We start from the raw sequence: 21,407 nt of genomic DNA on the forward strand, positions 1-21,407 counted from the left end.
GTCATTGGTGCAAAACGGTATGAAGAATCGCAAGTTCCTCTAGCCCTTGGCCTTGCTAAAAAAAAATATTGCCCAAGTTTTGAGCTGGAAACATGTTTATTTGATCAGATTTGGGGCCACTGTCTCGAAAGGATCCTTTTGATTTAGAATACATTTCTTTAAAAATTGGAGATGAGGGAACGAGATCGGAAGTGTCTGGCCTGATGTGGAAAAGAGTACACAATATAAAATCCTCCTCGAATCGCACGAACCTCACGGGGCTTCTAAAACAGAATCCTCTGACTGCTTTTTCAGTGCAGGAAAGTGGCTGTTTTCTGTAATTGCTTTTGCTCAGACAAGTGTTACCATTTTATGTAAAATACATACACATCTCCCTCTCCCCACACACACTGACTTGGACCGTGTGCTTCTTAAAATTTTAATTTTACTAAAGTGGCAGATTTTTACTCTATCAGTTCATATAATAAGGATCTGCATTTTGAACATTTCTTTGATGACTATCATGAGTCCACAAGATGGCAGTGTTTTTTCAGGGAGTGAAGAAACCTCAGGTGTGTGTGTTTGTGAGAGAGAGAGATAGAGAGTCGAGAGGAGGGGCTTGGTGTTGTAGCAGGGGTGGTGAAAAGGTCTCTTTTTTCCTAATTGGTAGGAAAGCAGAAGAATTTGAAATGTCTGACCTAGACTCACTTTTTTAGGGCTTAAAGTCTGAATCCTCAGCGAACCTGGGGAAGAAAGAACGATGAAGTCCTCAAGAGTTTTACTGGTGATCCTGTGGCTTCAGTTAACCTGTGAGTTTGGGGCATCTCTCTGGGAATATAAAGTCCAGTATTTGGAGTTATCATCTATTCTGGGCCTGTGGGTAAAAACATGAATGATTTCCCCCACTCAGGGAGGGGTGGGCTAGGAGGCCTGTGAAAATTCATTTAAATTCTGGAGAGTAAGCATCCACTACCCAAAGACTATCCTTTGACTGTCTTTTTTCATAGGGATGAGGAGTCAACAGAATAGAGTGGAGCAGAGTCCCGGATCTCTGAGCCTTCGGGAGGGAGATGCTGCCTCTCTCAACGGCACTTACAGCGACAGTGCTTCCCAGTACTTCACGTGGTACAGACAGTATTCCGGGAAGGGCCCTGAGTTGCTGATGTACATGTACTCCAAAGGTAACAAGACGGAAGGAAGATTTTCGGGACAGGTTGATAGAACAAAGCAGTATGTCTCCCTGCTCATCAGAGACTCCCAGCTCAGCGATTCAGCCACCTACCTCTGTGCAGTGAGCACACAGTACTTCCCTGGCACCTGTTGTCTGTACCCAAACCCTCTAGGATCCCAGCACTGTCTGATATAGAGCCTAAGCTTCAGGGTAGAGAAATTCTCTTTGCTCTCTAGAAGCACACAGGAATTAAAAGCATTAGCCATGGCCATAAAACGCCTTATACCCACAGGCAGAGCATGGGAGCACAGAATGACTTCAGATTTCCTGAGAAAAATCGCCAAGTAAGTATCTAAAAAAGTTCCAGACACTGAGGAGTTTTGCTACAGTGATTAAAGACCTGCATGGATCAATTATGAAAATACCATATGGTATTGAAGATGATGTCTTAGAAAATGTTGTGGAGGGAAGGAAGTTGATAACACCAAAGATTATACCAAAAGACCGTTCCTCGGGGGGGGGGGGGTGCTTGGCTGGCTCAGTGGGTTAAGTAAGCCTCTACCTTCGGCTCAGGTCAGGATCTCAGTGTCCTGAGATCGAGCCCCACATCGGGCTCTCTGCTCAGCGGGGAGTCTGCTTACCCCTCTCTCTGCCTGGCTCTCTGCCTACTTGTGATCTCTCTCTGTCAAATAAATAAATAAAATCTTAAAAAAAAAAAAAAACTCTCCTCTGGAATTGCCCTACAACTTATGTCCAAGTCCAGGAAAAATGTTTCTGGCTTGATAGAATTAAGGCCTTGTGGTAGATGTTACAATTACAGGGGGAGAATGTAAAAGTCACATTTACTATAAAGCTGAAGACGTGGCCCATTAGACAGGACACTGTTTATGTAGTCTAACGTGAGGGAAAATCTGGAAATGGGGAGTTAAGATTTCTGTACATTTTTGTTCCCATAATCACTGATAAAAAGATGCAACCTGGAATTTCCTCTCATTTCCAGTATGTTGGCTGCACTCCATCCAGCTTTACAGAGTTCATATAGATTCACTATTTGTATGTCATATTTTTCTTACAATTATAATTCTGCTCACTTTTCTGTTTTTTTTTTTTTTAGTGTGAGGCCTCCATCATTTGGCAAAATTTATCAGTCTGTTCTGGCCACTGACAATTAGAACAGGACTCTCCCTTTCTCCTCTTAAACATAGGGTGCCCAGGTTACTCTCATAGCATAAACACACATCAAATGTGTTCCCCTGAAACCAAGGAATCTTCTTCACATTTTCTACCTGACAAAGAAAAGTACTGCCTTTGTAAGTCGGCACTGATTAGATAATGTCACATGTTCCAGGCTAATTTTAAGTATCATCCAGCAACACAAGGCCATATGAAGCTCAGCTCCACTGAGGCAATTGATTTTAGTCCTTCTGCCTGATGAATGGCTTTCAAAGGTAATATAAAGCCTCTCAAGCCTACTCCAAAGCAGAATATTCTCTTCTGTGACTAATTTCTCAGTGAAGTAGATTACTCTTCTATTTTTACAAAACTCCCATTTCTCCCTTATTTTGAGACTAATACCATGTACTACAGAAGGTGACGTGATCACAGATTCAGAGAGGAAGGAACACTTTCTGTTGAAGTTCTGATGACCACCTCTCTGAAATGAGAACAGAAGACAGCTAGCTCTCTCAGATCCTTGGTCCTGCCAGTGTTGGCAGAGTGTGATGCTGCACAGAAGAGACGTTTGTTCTGGTTCCAGGTCCTCACCAGACACTAAGCCCCTCCTCCCTGCAGCTGGCTGACGTTGTGCAGAGAAGAAACCATGACAAAAAGAGGCCAGAAGAGGAAGACTCCTTACAGTCATTGAAACTCATCAAAGCCACGGACTTGTCCAGCCCCACCTCTCCATTCTTCCTGTAGCTCTGAAGGCTCAGTGATCTCGGCTACTGTCCCACCTGCTCAGGAAGCCCAGAGTGTCTCCACTGCTCAGCCATGCTCCTGCTGCTCATCTCAGTGCTTGATGTGATTTTTGCCCCAAGTGAGTAACATTCCCTTGGACCATGAGTAACATGATGTGATTTTTGCCCCAAGTGAGTAACATTCCCTAGGACCATGTTCTAACTGGATGCGGAATAAAGACACCTTCTCTTACCAGGTAAGTCTGTCTTGGACTCACTGACTCGGCATTGATGTTTCAGGAGGAACCGGAGCTCAGTCGGTGACCCAGCCCGATGCCCATGTCACTGTCTCTGAAGAAGCTGCTCTGGAGCTGAGGTGCAACTATTCCTATAGTGGAACTCCTTATCTCTACTGGTACGTGCAGTACCCCAACCAAGGCCTCCAGCTTCTCCTCCGGTACTTTTCAGGGAACACCCTGGTTAAAGGCATCAAAGGTTTTGAGGCTGAATTTAGGAAGACTGAATCCTCCTTCCACCTGAGGAAACACTCAGCGCATGGGAGTGACACGGCCGAGTACTTCTGTGCTGTGAGTGACACAGCGTCTGAGACTGCAGGTGGAGCTGAACACAAACCTCCTGAGACACTGGGACTTTTTGTGACTCAGGACCTCAAGAGAGAGTTTCCCCAGATCTCTTCCTCAGTGAAGAAATATAGGGCAGGACAGGCTGGGCTCTGGGAAACGCTTTACTCTTGAGTAAAGCTTTCACATTACATTACTGCTTCAGCAGTAATGCTCTGCTGCATTAAGATAGACTTTGTTCCAGACGGAGGTCTTCTGATGAATTTCTCCAGGACAGATGCACTTCCACCAATTCCCCACGCCACTCCCACTCTGAGTATGTCATGAAGTGTCAGAGTTCTGAAGTGGAAAAGGCAAGAGCGTTTGTATTTTTTTAAAAAAATCACTTTTAGCATTCATTAAAGTAATTAGCACTGCTTCAGGTGTTGATCTCCATGTGGAAAACGGAAGTACTTGGTTATGATGTTAGCGGACAAGTTGGGCCACGTATGTTCTCAACGAAGGCAACGCGTACAGCATAGATTTGTATTCAGTGCAATATAGTCTCCACCTAGATTTGAAGCTTAACTGCTAGCACCTAAATATCCAACTGTGTGACACTGACATACTTTAATGTAAAATAGACATCACAATACCTAGGTTTCCATTCTTGTGTAACAGAAAGCCAGTGAACCTAATTTATATGATTCTTAAAGCAATATTGAGAATCTAAAAGCCACCCAGTCATAATTGTTTTCTGAAATAGTTATCCCAGTAATTTTTGAATTGAAAATTTAAGGCTCCTAACCCATAAAAGGATATCAAAAGTAATATCTGCTGAAAAACTCTTAGGTATTTTGTAAGAAGCCACACTAATTCATCATATAATGTAAAATAGCATATTCAACAAAGATTTCTAGTCTTTCAAACCACATTATCGAAGTTCATAGGAAAATAGATCTCCATGACCAAAGCTCACGATGTCAAAGATTACATTAATTCTAATAGGGGTATCCAAAACCAGGGAATATTTTTATTTCCTCTGAAACAGCTGTATCAAAGAGCTCATATGTTTAAGATGTTTTATATACACGATTATAACTCTAAATTATTATATGTGATTTATGTGATTTTAAAAATTGCCCCAAAATGTTATAAAAGTTTGTACACACCGGAATTAAGCCTCACAGAGCAGAAATTCATTTTGAAAGTAGTAATAAGTAAGCAATTATACTTCATGTCCTCCAACTTCTTTCTACATCTCTGTTCACCTCCTCTTTTTTTCAAAGATTTTATTTTTAAGTAAGCTCCACACCCACCGTGGGGCTCAAAGTTACAACCCAGAGATCAAGAATCACATGCTCCTCCAACCAAGCCACCTTTCCCCCCTCTTTTATTTTCTCTGGGAAACATCTCTAGTCTACTCCCAAAATAATATCTCTACTTAATCTACTGATAACATTTCTTTCTATCTTTTCTGGGAAAAGGACAAAATGATCATTTTCTTATTAAATCTTTATCTAACTGTCCTCTGTTATAAGAAATGTCTCCTTATTTCTGGGTTCATTTTGTACTTTTCCGGGATGCTATTTGGGATATGAATACACACACACTCACATGTTTGTCTTTCCTGCTATACCTCAGTGTCTTAAGAATAGCGACAATGTTTCATTCAGTTTTTGATTTCTTAAGACCTAGCTCAAGATCTAGTTTAAGAAGACCTTCAATAAATTGCTGTGGAATTATTTTTAAATAGATTGGAGAAATTACATGCAACCCTGAAGTTTCAATTTGACAATATATTTTAAGATAATAGCCTTCATTAAGTGGCATTTTGACGAAGAAACCAGTTCACTTTAAAAAAAAAAAAAAAAAAAAAATCCCCAGCCTGGTTTTCGACCAGTAGGGGCACTCTAGGCATTACTCTAAATGAGTGATTTTTTCCTTCTAGTTCTGAGATAGTTGGATGTTAGTGAAAATTTGAATGAGAGCTAGCAGCAGTTGGGAGGGCATCTGAACTAGTCATACCTTTTCAGGACAAGGAGATCGCCATATATTCATCTGTGAGAACGGTCTGCTGCTGTGATGGGTGTGACAGAGAGGACTCCAAGCAGAACTGAGCATCATCTAGAACAAAGGGAAAGCTGGAAGCTCCAGGAGAAAACATTTACAATACTTATTTGCCATTTTGATGTTTATGACTAAAAATTATAAAGTATAATTACTTCAAAATTATTCCAAAGATTTCTACTTTCTGTTATACCTCTTCTGAGATTAGAAAAACAGGATAAAAAGGAGATGAGAAGATGAAATGGGAGAAAAATAATGAGCATATGTAGAGAGAGAGGAGAAAAGAAAGTGAGGAGAAGAGAGATTGGGGAGAAAGAAATGAACACTTCAAAATGTGGCCTATACGTCATAGTCACAGAGCAGAATCGGCCAGGTGTACCTGCAGGGTATACAGGGAAAGTGTTGGAAAAGAGATGAAGGGAGATAAAAATGAGATCAGGGTGACCATCATATACATGTTCTATTTCCTTCCATCAACCAAAGTCTTGTTGGAGACATTGCATTTGTTCATGATGACCACAAGTCTGAGATTTACAGAATTCTCCTAATTACATTTAATTATGTTCACTTCTTTAAGGGGATTTAATAAATTAACAATGCATTCAATGATGTATTCTTTCTTTGACACAGCTTTCCTTTTTCTTTTTTCTTTAAGATTTTATTCATTTATTTGACAGAGATCACCAGCAGGCAGAGAGGCAGGCAGAGAAAGAGGGGGAAGCAGTCTTCCTGCTGAGCAGAGAGCCCGATGCAGGACTCGATCCCAGGACCCTGAGAACATGACCTGAGCTGAAGGCAGAGACTTAACCCACTGAGCCACCCAGGAACCCCATGACATAGCTTTCTTATAAGTGAATTCTCAATCACTTTTCAGAGTATGTGTCCTGATTTTCGGCTAAGGAAATTGGGTCACTGACCCTGATCATTTTTTCAGGCTGTACTTGACCCAGATGAGGACTTTATTTATCTCTGAAGCTTCTTTTTCCTTTCTTTACTCCCCTCTTGACAAGTCTGATTACTGAGGGCAGGCTATGTGGAGGTGATCCTATGAGAATGATAAGCCTAGATGTTTCTGTGCCCTTGGTCAGCCGTGTAGCAGTCAGCAGGGCAACATCAGTACCCTGCTGAAAAAACTAGAAGGAAACCTTTTTGCTCTCTGATCTCCTTGTACTCCTCTTCATTAAGGACAGACTCAGCCTACTTGTTACTTCCTTTTCAGCTATTTGGGGGCTAGAGGATAGGCTTTCTCAAGAGAAAAGCTTCCTTCTCAGAGGCCCAGTGATCTTGGCAGGCCAAGCTCTCTCAGTGTTCCATAGTTTTCTCCTCTTCATCCTCGAGTTCCCTGATATCTGACCCCAGATTTATATGTGACTCCACATAGGATTCCCCACTTGAGCTCTCTTGGCATAACCTGGCTGGTCACCACTCTTTGGCAAAGCACAGGGAGTCAGGGACACTTTCAGTCTATCATCTATCTAGAATTGCCTTCTTTCTAAGCTAAATGGGTGTTTATTTTTATTAACATATAATGTATTATTTGCCCCAGGGGTACAGGTCTGTGAATCATCAGGCTAACACACTTCACAGCACTCACCATAGCACATACCCTCCCCAATGTCTGTCACCCAGCCACCCCATCCCGCCCAGGCCCCTTCCCCTCTAGCAACCCTCAGTTTGTTTCCTGAGATTAAGAGTCTCTTATGGTTTGCCTCCCTCCCGATCCCATCTTGTTTCATTGTTTCCTTCCCTACCTCCCAAACCCCCTACCCTGCCTCTCAAATTCCTCATATCAGAGAGATCAGATGATAATTGTTATGACCTGTTTTTTAAAAAAGACTTGTAGAACTTAAATTCTAAAGCGCCACTTCTTGATGTAGGGAAGGTCAGAATCAATGATGATGGATGAAAAATCTCTTGATCTGGTAATGTTTAAACATTTCATTAGCATACTTGTACAAAAGTTTCAATTTCTATGAAATGTGATCTATCAATATTTTCTATTATGCTTTCTGACTGACATGCTTAAGCAAACTATGACATCCTAAATTTATTAAAAAATAGCTTCTCTTTTATTTTATTTTAAAATGTTAAGTATTATCTCACTTGGAATTTATTTTGTAACAGATACTAAGGTAGCTGTCCACATTCGTTTGTTAATTTCTAAATGACTCTCCATTTATCAAGGCACATTTAATTTTTTTTATCTTACCTTTCCCCATTTTTGTTACAACTAAGTTTCCATCAGTAATTTGTATGTTTGAACTTTCAATTCCATCCCATTGATCTATGTGAACCTTTATAGTAGCACACTTTTTCAATTAGTAAAGCATTCCACTTTGTTTTATTAACTGTAGAGGAAAATGTCTCTTCATTCTGAGAATGTCAAGGCTTCCTGAAAGACCAAGATCATCTGCAGTATCCAGTTTTGCCTCTAGAGGAGGACGTTACACAAATTGAACTTCACAAAAGCCAGAAACCACCAGGTCTTTGAAGAAGAGCTTTCACTTTACATACCGGTAAACTCACTTACCACTCTGTCAGTGTCCATGTGGCTGAACTGTTTGCATAAAAGAGCCCCGGTTTCTCTGCAGCTCTGACATGAAGGCCACCCTCCTCTCAGTGTTGGTGACAATATTCACACTCGGTGAGTATAATGCCTTTTTATTCTCTTTCTGGGGTCTTCCTGATTTAGAATAGTTGAAAGGAATATTCCCCTCAGTCTGCAAGACTTCTCTGATGTTAATTTGGTGTTACAGGAGGAACAGGAGCTCAGACAGTGACCCAGCCTGAGGACCACATCTCTGTCTTTGAAGGGGACTTCGTGCAGATCAAGTGCAACTACTCGTATTCTGGGAGTCCCATACTCTTCTGGTATGTCCAGTATCCTAAACAAGCCCTCCAGTTACTCCTGAAACAGATCTCAGGAGAGAGTACCAAAGGCTTCGTGGCCAACCTTAACCGAGATGAGACATCTTTCCATCTGAAGAAACAATCAGCTCAACAGGAAGATTCAGCCATGTATTACTGTGCTCCGAGTGACACAGTAACTGGTTTCATAAGGGAAGCAGAGCACAAACCCTTTAGGAGTTACAGAAAGTAACCTGAGCCAAAATCAAGAGTCTGACACTTAACCGACTGAGCCACCCTGGTACCCCTCTTCATAAGTTCTCTATACGGCCATGGTGGGGTATTCTTTCTCTGGAGACTCACATTGAGTTTACCTCTTAGATATAATATCATTGGTTGTCAGTTAGCTATAGATTAATCTCAAAAATTTGTCCAAGGAAATTCTCATTACCAACTCTGTTTAATTAGTTTTAAAGATATAAGTGTGTTTCTTCTGTCTAGTAGTACCTGGAAAAAGTACTTCTGAAATAAACTATATAGCACAGCATAAAAAAAAAATTTTTTTCTAGGCCCAAGACAACTCTCCAGTGGGTTGGGTCTCACCTCTCCAACTCCTCTGCCACCCAATCCCGCCCCATATATGTTCATCACCTTATACCTAAGCACAGTTCCTTGAAGGTACTGTACTGTTTCATGGCATGTGAATGCCTTTCCTGTCATGCACTTCACAGACTCCTACTAACTCAACCAGAAGAAAAAAGAAACCCACAGTAATCCAAATCTAATCAGTAATTATTAATACAAATAATTAAAAAGAACTCTAAAGAACATAGAAATAGCATATGTAGGGAGAAGCTTTTACCTTAGGATTAGGCCAGGGTTCCCAAGTAAGTGACATATTGTAATACCGTACTCTCCAAGGATTCTGATCTCGCTGGGGAGTGTGTGGCTGCAACTTGCAGAATGGTAGAGAAGTGTGCTGAGGTGCCAGAGAAAAAGGCTAGCAAGTAGAAAAACACCCACCAGGGTTCCAACAAAGTTATAGGAAGCTAGAAAAGGAGCAAAACTTGCTCTGGGGACTCAGCAGTCTTGCCAGGAAGCTGATGTGTGGCTGTCACTGAACCTTACTGCAGGTGAATCCCGCTGCATGTCCCTCAGGCTGGCTGGACAAGAACTTCAGGAACAAGAAAGGCAAAGACATACCAGCACCAGGAAAAGAAGCTTCTCCCTCCTGCCCTTCCACGTTCCTCTTATTGGCATAGCTTGATATCATGCCAGCTGGTGAAGGAGAATGTTCCATGGAGCGGGTCCAATATCGCAAAGGGGGCACTGATTTGGCAATAAGAAAGAAAGGCAATAAATCAATGACTGGCACACTTTATTCTTACGGTTACTTATCTTTCATAGGTACCTCTGCATGCACATTTGAACTTCTAAACAACAATGAAATGACAATGTTACAATCTAGCAAGCTAAAACTGTCCTTTGAACAAGAGAAGTTCTTAACCTTTCCCCAAAATGAGACCTGTAGTCCCAACAGTCATTAGCCCTCTCTTGCTATATTAGTCATTTCTAAAAATTCAGAGGAAATTCCTTTGAATATGCTGTTATGCACAGACTAAATCACAAAGTTAATCTCTGACAATTTATATATAGTGGTGAGAAGGAGGGAGAAAGAAGGAAATGACAGCATATACAGGAGAACACACACGTATAAAGAACAAAGGGAAGACAGAGAAAGTGACCACGTTCTTGGAGTCCAGATTTTGTCAGGGGGCTGCAGGTGACACAGCTCCGTTTCCCTGCCTGAAGCCAGAACCCTGCTGGATTTGGGTTGTTTGCCTTGAAAAGTGACCCCAAACTTCATTCTCAAAGGATCTGAGCCCTAAATGATCCTGCTTTTTCATATATTGCTCTGGTGTTCCATTAACATTTACAATGAAAAGTTTCCCTTTCACCCCAGCTAGCTCACCTCCCAGTTCTTTCCAGAGGTCAGTAATGTTTCCGTTTCCTTTTTTTTTTTTTTTAAGATTTTATTTATTTGAAAGAGAGATCATGAGTGGGGGAAGGGAAAAAGGGAGAGAGAGAAGCAGACTCCCCCTTGAGTGGAGACCCCAGTTTGGGGTTCCATCCCAGGACCCTGGATCATGAGCTGAGCCAAAGGCAGATATTTAACTGACTAGGCCACCCGGGTGCCCCTCTGTTTCCTCTTCCTGCTTCTCAATATACTTTTCCTGTATACAGCCAAATAGATACAAATAATAATGGAGCTAGATTCTTGTGAAGCATTGGAAGAGTCACTTAATTTCTTAGAGCCAGGGATCATCTTTTAACCACTAGTAAAAAATTTCATCACAAATTTTTCAAAATTATGTAGCAGAGACCAGACAGACTAAAATGTAAACTCCTTAAATTACATCAGTTCTTGCTCAGAAAGCTTTACTCTTTCTTTGTCGCATAGTGACAAACACCCAGGTTTTCTGTGGTAGTCACCCAACACAAACCTTCTTCTAGAAGTACCTCCTAGCACTCTCCAATCTCCAGCCAACAACCTCTCCCCTTCTTCCTTTCTTTCCTGTCTTCCTTATATGTCTTCCTTCCCCTCTTCCTCATCTCTCTAGTTTACACACAGAACGTCTTAAAGTCAGTTTTTGAAACCATTTAGAAAATACTCTAGGGGGTGTTTGCCATTCTTTTTTACTGCTCAGCATCAGGAACCATTTTCTTGGAACAACAATAATTTTTGAGTCATTAGTAAATGTCAGGCTCTGCTTTAAATAGTATTTTATTATCTCATCAATCATTTCCAGAACTCTAAAAAAGCAATATTATTATTACTCATCATTCACATTTTATAGTCAAGGGAGTACAGGCACAAATGATATAAACAAGTACTGAATGGGTAGATCTAAACTTGACCTCCCTGGCCTGATTGCAAAGCTGGTTCTCTTCCTGTACCCTACCGATTGCTTCCATAGAAACAGAAATATCAGATACTCATTATTAGGAGATGAATTGTCTCCCCACCCAAATTTGTATGTTCCTAGCCCCCCAATACCTCAGAATGTGACTGTATTGGGAGTAGGGTTATTAAAGAGGTAATTAAGTTAAAATGGGATCATTAGAGTGGGCCCTCCTCCAGTATGACTGCTGTCTTTATGAGAAGAAATTAGGATTGGACCACAGGCACAGAGGGAGGACAGTGACGTCACGGCAGGAAGGTGGGCATCACTGCTTTATAATGGTTTCTGATTCGCCCTTTTTTCCTTTTAAGAGTACATTCTATCAGGGAGCCTGGGTGGCTCGGTGGGTTAAAGCCTCGGCCTTTGGCTTGGGTAATGGTCTCAGGGTCCTGGGATCGAGCCTTGCATCGGCTCTCTGCTCGGCGGCGAGCCTGCTTCCTCCTCTCTGTCTCTCTGCCTGCTTGTGATCTCTGTCTGTTAAAGAAATAAATACAATCTTCAAAAAAAAAAAAAAAAAAAAGAGCGAGAGAAAGTACATTCTATCAGCAATATGATGCTGCTACCACAAGATGGCAGTGTCTCTCCCCAGACTCAATAGGTTTGAAATCCGTTTGTGTGTATTGAAAACGATTGGGTTGGCTTCTGATTGGCCAGGTAAGACTCCAGCATCCAGACAGAACAGATAAGTATACGCCATAGAAACAGCCAATGTTTTCGATTGAGTATCCTGGCCGCATTTCAGTCCATAGAGCCGAGTCTGCTGTGATCCCAATAAGGAAGAAGAATGGAGAAACTCCTGGAAGTGTCTTTGCTGATACTATGGCTTCAACTGCCCAGTAAGTTGGGGCTCTTGGTAATGGAAACGGGGGGGGGGGGGGGGGGAGAGCCACATTTATAGGAACAGGGTGACCTATGCTCAGAGCCCACAAGACTGAGTTTGGGCAAACTCTTCTTGTTCAGTTGAAAATGCACCCGAAAATTATGGAAAGAAATGTAAATACTAAAGAGTAAAAGTACAATGACTGACTCTTGGTGTCTGGCCTTCTGTTTTTGCCTAGGGGTGAACAGCCAACAGGAACAGCATCATCAGGTCCTGAACTTCCAGGAGGGTGAAAATGCCACCATGAACTGCAGTTATAAAACTTCGATAAGCAACTTACAGTGGTATAGAAAAGACTCGGGTCAAGGCTTTGTCCAGCTGATTTTAATACGTTCAAATGAAAGAGAGAAATACAGAGGAAGGCTACGGGTCACCCTGGACAACTCCAACAAAAGCAGTTCTTTGTCCATCATTGCTTCCCAGACTGCAGACTCTGCTACTTACATCTGTGCCACAGGACACAGTGTTAACCAAGCACTTGCAGCCTCTGCACAAACTCTGCCCAAGCTGCCCCTTTGAAGCCCCACAGTGGGTAGCATTCGTGGTTAAGTCTTCACAGGAAGGAGAGTCTATAAAGAGCGGGCAAGATGAAAGACGGACCCTCTCAAATTCACGATTTTTTTGGAAGCACCTTGTACCAAGGCGAAGGGCATGAAGTTTAGAGTGAGAAACTACAATGCCAGGTTCAAATCTGCTAACCCCAGTTCTATGGCTTTGGGCAGAGCATCAGCACAGCAGCCTTCCCTTTCCTCAATGGAAATGAAGGACTTGGAATGACAAACCCGAAAAGCCCTCCAAGCTCTAATTTTATCAGGGAAGAAGCTAAGCTTTGGACACTTATAGAGGATGAGGAAGGAATTCTCTGTATTAGAAGGTCTCATATGTTCAATCCTCTGGTGACCCAGATGGCCCCTTGAGATGTATGTGGAACTCTTTCAGCCAAATTTTCCAATTTAAAGCTGAGGAATGGAAACATTGTACCCATAGAAACAAAACTGCAAATCTCATTCTGCGTTTACTAGTCCTGTGATTTCCAAGCCTCAATCTCCCCACGAATCAAAGGAGAACTTACGAGATAAAGGCAGAGCAAGTGGTTCTCCCCACTTGGGTGAGAGATGTATGTTCCCCACTGCCACTGCCCTGAAATTTTGTTTTTAAAAATTGGGCACTTCCATTATCAAACACATAGCAGTTTTCATTTATGTCTCTTCCTAATAGTAAATAAATGTTGGCTATAGTTGTCAAGTATAATTCAAGTATCATTAACATACAGTGTTATATTAGTTTCAGGTATACAATATAGTGATTCTACAATTCTATACATTACTCAGTGCTCATCATCATAAGGGTACTCTTAATCCCCCTTGCCTATTTCACCCATCCCCCCATCCACCTCCCCTCTGGTGACTACCAGTTTGTTCTCTATAGTTAAGTTTGGTTATTTATTTATTTATTTATTTATTTATTTATCTGTTTCTGTGTTCACTTGTTTTGTTTTGTGAATTCCAAATATGAATGAAATCATATTGTATTTGTCTTTCTTTGACTAATTATTTTGCTTAGCATTATACCCTCTAGGTCCATCCATGTTGTTGCAAGTAGCCAGATTTTATTCTTTTTCATGGCTGAGTAATATTCCATTATATTCATCTCTAGCTATGTCTATAGATCTCACATCTTCTTTACCCACTCATCATCAATGCATACTTGGATGGCTTCTACATCTTGGCCATTGTATATAATGTTACTATAAACATAGAGATGCACATATCTTTTCATATTAGTGTTTTCCTTTTCTTTGGGTAAGTATCCTGTAATGGAATTACTGGATCCTATGGTTTGATGTAGCTTTCTTAATTAAATTTTGATACTACTGGAAATGTGTTTGTGGAGAAAATTGGGAATTTCTATTTATGTACATGTTTGGTGAAAAAGGTGGGGGAGGATAGAGGAATGTTCTAGAGGGCAGTGGTTCCCAAATGCCAGACTTCAACCATCAGCATCACCTGTATCAGAATCACCTAGAGCACCTTTGAAGATCTGAAGTATTAGGCTCTATACCAGCTTACTCCCTCAGTCTCTGATGGAAACAATGAGTTTGTGTTCTTAATGAACATTTTCTGTATCAGTTTAGAGATTCGTTCAGGCTCATGTCACAGAAAACTCAAGTGATAATATTTTTAACAGGCTGGAATTTATTTTCCTCTCACACAAAGAAGCTCTATCATATGCAAGGGTGGTATGCTGGCTTTATCACGTTAGGAAGATCAAGTGTCTTTCTAGTTCACTGCTCTCATCCTGAAGGTGTCACTGTTGGTTTTATACTTTAAAGAAACTGCTAGAGATCTGTCCATTTTATACACCCTCCAGGAAGAAAGAAAGAGAAAATCAGAGGGCAAATGGGCACATGATGGCTAAGTTAATCTTTTCCAGAAACTATACCTAATGGCTTCTATTTCCATTTCATTTTCCTGAGTTTTATTTAATGTCTCTACCTCTCTCCCATCTGCAAGTGAAGCTGAGATATCAGGACTATCTTTTGTCTTAACATGTTGCCACCCACGTTAAAATCAGGATTCTATTAGTAACAAAAAGGAGACAATGAGCATGACAGAGGGAATGAGCAGCTTCTGCCACAGCCTCACACTGTGGCAGGTGTATCAAGGCTCATATGCCTTGTGGTGTATCAAGGCTCATATGCTTTTTACTTATTCCTAATTATTTATTTTTGAAACACCAAAACCAGTTCTGTCAAATTTCTCCTAAAAGTCTTCCAGAAGACATCACAACCCCCACAACCTCTCAGACTCTACTCCACAATCCTAATTACAAATCCACCTTGATCCTTCATTTCCCCACTCTTAGCACATTTAACATTTGACCTCATGAATCCTCAGTGTAATCCTTTAGAGTCTGGTCAGAGTGCAAATTTGACAAGGTCAGTCACCTGGATCTACACCTGCTCTTAGAATAAAGAAAAACTTCTTAATGACCTACAAAACCTTACATGATCTAGGATCTTGCTACTTTGACAAGTTCATTCCACAGTATCTCTAATCTCTCTCCCTTCTTCCCACTCCCTGTCTGCCTATCTCGGTCTTCACAAATACTGGTGTTATTTAAGTTCCTTAAAAGCACTTTGTTTCTCCTATATGACCCTTTCAGAGCAACTTTAGGTGATTTTCTCATTCTTTTTCCCTCTCTGAAAATTCTTTTCCCTCCCTTCAAAAGAGTAAAAATTACCAAATGTCTGCTCTTTCTTGTACATCTGGTGAAGAGTAACTGAAGAAACCTTGATGTGTACTCTTAGAATCATAGGCCCCTGCCTTTTCAAACTTGTAGTTTTTCTTTTATTTCTTTGATTATTTTATTAAAAGCTATTTCCACTACTACTCCGTGAGCTCCCTAACAGCAGGGACTATATCTGAGTTTTTACTCCTTAATCCTCAGCACCAAAATATCTTAGGCATTAAGATCATCAAGTCTCCTTCTTCTCCTTTCTATTATTTGCTTATTTAATATCCTCCCTTTATTTTAAGCATCCTCAAAGATAATATTGATAATATTGCAATGAAAGGACAAAAAATGAACACATGGCTGAGTCTCTCAGACTGTAACCTGTGGGACTTTGGAGGTTTTGGGGTAAATTCCCAAGGCTAAGTAGGGGTTGGCAAACTACAGCCCACAGGTCTAACCTGGCTGCCACCTGTTTTTATAAATTAAGTTTTATTGGGAAAAGAGCCATGCCCACTTATTTGTGCACTGACTCTGGCTGCTTATACTGTGACAGCAGAGTTGGGTATCTGCTCAGAGATATGACTTCAAAGCCTAACATATTTACTATTTTACAGAAAAAAATTCTGGCAACCCCTGAAAATAGGAATTACTTGAGAATTTTTATATTTGTGGAGTTTTCTGTTTGATGACAACAAAATAAAACAGTAATAGCATATTTCTAACAGTCTGTATGACCAACTTAGAATACTCTCCTTGGTTTTGATACTTTTGTTCTTTGTGTCACTTTTCCTAAATTAAAGACAAAAGAATTAATGACATTTTACAAATAAAGACATCACAGTTGTTTAAATGGAGAAAATGGCTTGAGAAATTTTGGCTATGATATGGCATGTGGTACTAAACACGGGCCAGACTCCCAAGAACCTATGTTACCATGGGTACCACAATGTTTCCATTGGAAAAGGGTGAGTCACTCACACACAGTGTTTGAATATATCAACATACAATTCAATAGATTTAAGAGTATTAGAAAATGCATAATGTGTTTTACTTTTCAGTAGTGAATTTTGGGAGTTTTATTACATTATTTATTTTACTTTTGTAAAGTGGTAAGTTAAATGACTGTTTTTGAATAGGAAAAGTAAATGTATTTGGAACAACTGATTATAATAATCCAGACAATAGTACATGAAGCTCCAAATCATTTCAATCCAGTCAGTTATTGAACTACACATATCTTTAGTATTCCTCTAATGAGTCTACACCAATCCTTTAGTTTCAACAGAAGATCATCCTTCCTGTTATTTGAACTTGAATTTGATTGATTTTATATTTTGTTTGCATTTTTTGTTTGGTGTGGTTGATGAAGTTCTAGAACCTAGGTGAGGTCCGGAGCCAACGAACAAGAAAGAATTCTTGAGACATCTTTGGTGCAAAATGGTGGTTTATTAAAGCACGGGGACAGGACCCGTGGGCAGGAAGAGCTGCTGCCCCGGGTTTTGAGGGATGGGGTTATATACCTTGCCACTGGGGAGGTGTGAAGGGAAGGGAGATTCTTGGTGGGCTGTTATGATCCTGCTATCATTTACATTCCCTTCTACCTCAGCCTCCTCCAGTTCATGGTCGGGAGAGAGACATTAGGGCTTCAGGAACTGAGAGTTATTTGCCTCTGGAAATTTGTGCTATTGATAAGGTAACCTCTCTGTTTGTAGATCTCTAGGACATCTGTAGAGCAAGGGAGATTCCTGTCCTGCAGGATTGTGATCTCTGCAAGTGAACTATTTATCGTTTTATGGCAGTCAGGGTGCCTGACTGCTCTCCATATTACGGAGAGGAGGGTGCAAGGTGCCAGCTTCTGCTCTGTCCTCAGCCAGCCTCCTGCTCCCTCATCATGGTAATTGTGTAGACCTATGAGCCTAAAACATTTATACTAAACTTCATTTTGGTGTGTATTATGGCATCATAATATTTTTTTTTAATAGCATAAGAATGGTTCCTTATATGAAGATCTGTAACTTACTCAATTTTGAGAAACACTGAATGCACCTGTTATTGAGGTCTGGGATCTGACTCTGGAAAAAGTTGGTAACAGGTAACACCAGCTTACGCTTCATAAGAAGATAATTGTACCTACCAGACATATCCACTCATTCATTAATCACTCATTCTTAAGATATTTTTTGAGCATCTCCTAATGGCTTATATATTTTGAGAAACTGGCCACTGAGACTAATGAGATTAAGTTCCTGATCTCGGGAGCACCAAGTCTAGTTTGAAAAACAGAACACAAATGATTCTACTATGAGGTAGTAATGACAGTGTAGATAGATATGTAAAGTGGGAACAGAGAGGGCCTCCCTTGAAGACCTGGGGGTGTCCTTTTGCAAGGAAATGCTGTGTAAATTGGTTCTTAAAGAATGAATAGAAGTTACTTAAGCAAAATCAGGGGAGAAAGGGAGCACATTGTCAGCAGAAAGGCTCTTCCCTTGGCTGGAGGGGGAACAGTGGATGCATGTGTCAAGGAAAGTCTCAGATCATGCTTTTTTTACACTCTCAGTATATCCTAAGTCTACTAAGATATCCTCAAACTAGCTTAATACTCAGCGTGAAGAGACACTAGATGCTAGGATTAAGGAGATTTAGGGAGCCATGGTGTCCTGCATCTTAGAGAGGGTGATAGAGGTTTACCCATTGTCTCAGCCTCAGGCACCACCTTGCAGTCTGCAAAAAGTCCTTCCAGGAGCCCTCCTCCTCCCCCTAAACTCCTATTTCCTTTCTATGTCTACAACTTCAGCTCTGGGCCAGGGTAAATACCAGTTCAGTTGGAAAGTGGCAGGGAGGATCACGGGGGAACCACAAGAGGGCGCTGCTCTCTTCAGTCTGTGGTTTGACACAAATTCATCTTCCATTTCTGAACACGTCTCCTTTTTTAGAGCCTCTGAGATGAACTTGCAGGGCAGTTTGTCTTGCTAAACACATGAACCCAGATTTTCTAAACGAGTCCACTAAAGGATCAAGAAACTAGAGGAACGGCCCTCTCAGCTTTGGATGTATCCCCAGATAAAACCTGCTGCTTCTTCACAAGCCATGTTGTCTACTTCTTGCTCAGGACTTGTAATCCTGCTGATACTGAGTAAGTAACATTTATTCAAAATTCCCAAGATGTTCTATTCTTTGGTTTTAGGATGACTTTTTTTTTTTTTAACCCTTCCTAAAATGGAAACTATCCTTTTTATATTATCAATATAACAAAGTCTTTACTTCTTTTTCCCCTAGGAGGGACCAGTGGAGACACAGTGACCCAGACAGAAGGTTCTGTTACCCTCCCTGAGGGGACACCGTTGACCTTGAACTGCACCTACCAGAGCAGCTACTCGGTTGTTGCTTTCTGGTATGTCCAGTACCAAAACAAAGAGCCCAAGCTCCTCCTGAAGAGCTCATCAGAAAACCGGAGGGTAGAGAATCACGGTTTTCAGGCCAGTCTTAAGAGTGACAAGTCCTTCCACCTGGAGAAACGCTCCGTGCAAATGTCAGACTCGGCTGTGTACTACTGCGCCATGGAAAGCACAGTGAGAGCAGCAGCAGGGGGAGCTGAGCGCAAACCCAGAGGGGCACAGGAGGGGCCTGGATGTGGGCAGGCTGGAGGGCAGAAAGATGATTTCTCTGGAGTCAGTGTGCTGGGCTGGACACGGCTAGAGGGGAAGGAATGAATTCCAGCTCAGATGCTCCGCGCTCAGGAATCCTGGCGTTACTCTGGGCTAGGAATGGAAAGAGGTGATCTAGGTGAAAACGTAGGTTATAGATATGCTTGTAAATAGAATCCTATAGCACATGGCCTTTTGTGTCCAGCTTCTTCACATAGCATCATCTTCTCAAGGTGTATCTATGGGTCAGTACTTTATTACTTTTATGGCTGCACAGTAATCCATTGTATGGACACCTCATATTTTCTTTTTCCATTCATCCTTTGATGGGCATTTTGGTTGTTTTCACTTTTTGGCTATTGTGAATAATGCTGCTATGAACATTCATGTATGGAGTTCTGCTCTTTTAAACTCTAATATATTGGTTAGAGGTTTCTGAATATTTTTGGTTTTTTGATTTTGCTTTTTTTGGTACTAACATTTCTTTGTGGATATAAAATGAACAAATATATGAGAAAGTGCTCCTTACAAATAACGATTTATACCAAAGTAAGATATTATTATTCTAAGGTATAGCTACAGTCATTCAAGAAAATTTCTAAACATCTACTCATATGTGCCAGTTATTTTAATAATTATTGGGAATACAGTTTAGGTAACAGAGTTTCCTGTCTTAGAATTTTATAACACAGTGCATTAAAATATTGCATAAGTCTTAAAATAATGGCTTTTTTTCACAAATCATTTTATTCATGCACTGACTTCTATTTGTTCCCAAATATTTATGGTGCTTACAGTTTTATGGACATTGGGCCAGGCACTTTAAATTCCTCTCCACCTCTCTCTAGATACTACCAAATTCTCATTTTACAGATGACAAAATTGACGTTTAGAAATGTTAAGTGACTTAAGGTTACAAAACCAGCTGGGAGCAGTAGTTGGTCTAGGCCCAAATCTGATACGTGACCAATATTCTTAATAGCTAATTGATTGAGCCTTCTAGAAATCTGTCCTTTTTTTTTTTTCTCCCAGAATACTATTATAATCTTAGATTTCATAATTGTCCATGTTTTCCTTTGGTGGAGAAGAACCCAATGCAATAGTAAAAGCTGTAGTTTACTCAACTGGCAATCACAGGAGTCTATATTCATGCTTACTGAAGACAACACAGTCACCATCTTTTACGTTCTTGAACCACAAGGCTGCTCATACACTGTCTGACTGAATAGCCTGGCTATTTGAGGAGTCACTGTTGAGCCCCAGGGGTTGTTATCAGGAGACATACAGGTATTTAGCATGGAAATGGGGGCTATATTTTCCAAATACAAACAAAAATACTGGATGTGGCAAATACATCTAGTCATTGACTGCAGGATACAATATTTTTGCTTTTGCTACAGTGTAATATCTCATTTAAAAATTCTTTTTCAAATAATTAGTAAATGCAGGTATAATGTCAATATGATGTGAAAGTTTTGATTCTCATGGACTTTTCCAAACTGAATAATTATTTCACATCAAAGAACTATGAGGGGCAAGTTTCTCACTACAAGAAAACCTGAACTCTAGTTTAGTGTCAGCTGAGTTTGTTTTAGTGTTTTTAAGAATTTCTAGGGTTTTTAAGGTAAAGTTACCATATGAAACTGAGAGTGAGAATAAAGGACCAGGGAGCTATCGTCACCTCTTGTGTTAACAATTCTGATTTATGAAGAGTAATAATATTAAAAATGTTGAAGAACTGACTCTCAAAGAGATACATATTCTCATGGACCTAAATCTACAGAGGCAAAACATAAAAGTACCAATATTTAAGGCTGTGAAGAGTTTACTGACTATAACGCACGGGCCAAATTCAACAGATATTGAATTCCACTGCTATTTTTGCTAAAATTTCTGTTGTTTTTGAAAATGCTGTGGCTACAAAGTTGTATGTTATTAGGATTTTCCCTCTTCTGTTTTCCACCATAATTTATGTCTGTAGTTTGGAAGACCAGGGCTATTTCAGAAATATGTGTATTGAGTTATTACAGAAATTCCCAAACTTAGGCACTGAGTAGCATTTTCTAGACAGTAGCTCCTGTGTCTACTGAGAGGTAGGCAGGGCCACTTTATTTCCCTTAACTAAATAATTTAAGGTATATTTCCACATATTTGCTGACAG

General features: G+C 40.5%; 2 gene segments (V, D, J or C); both read left to right on the forward strand.

Annotated features, from left to right (window-relative positions):
- The first annotated feature begins 3,003 nt into the window (after nucleotides 1–3,003).
- LOC131999781 (T cell receptor alpha variable 8-3-like) lies at nucleotides 3,004–3,909 on the forward strand. The segment is given in 2 exon segments: nucleotides 3,004–3,185; nucleotides 3,346–3,909. Coding segments are annotated over 2 exon segments (501 nt in total).
- Nucleotides 3,910–18,476: 14,567 nt separating this feature from the next.
- LOC131999780 (T cell receptor alpha variable 18-like) lies at nucleotides 18,477–20,183 on the forward strand. The segment is given in 2 exon segments: nucleotides 18,477–18,735; nucleotides 18,879–20,183. Coding segments are annotated over 2 exon segments (519 nt in total).
- The last annotated feature ends 1,224 nt before the right edge of the window (nucleotides 20,184–21,407 follow it).

Source organism: Mustela nigripes, chromosome 13 (genome assembly GCF_022355385.1).
Source record: "Mustela nigripes isolate SB6536 chromosome 13, MUSNIG.SB6536, whole genome shotgun sequence".
Classification (NCBI taxonomy): Eukaryota; Metazoa; Chordata; class Mammalia; order Carnivora; family Mustelidae; genus Mustela; species Mustela nigripes.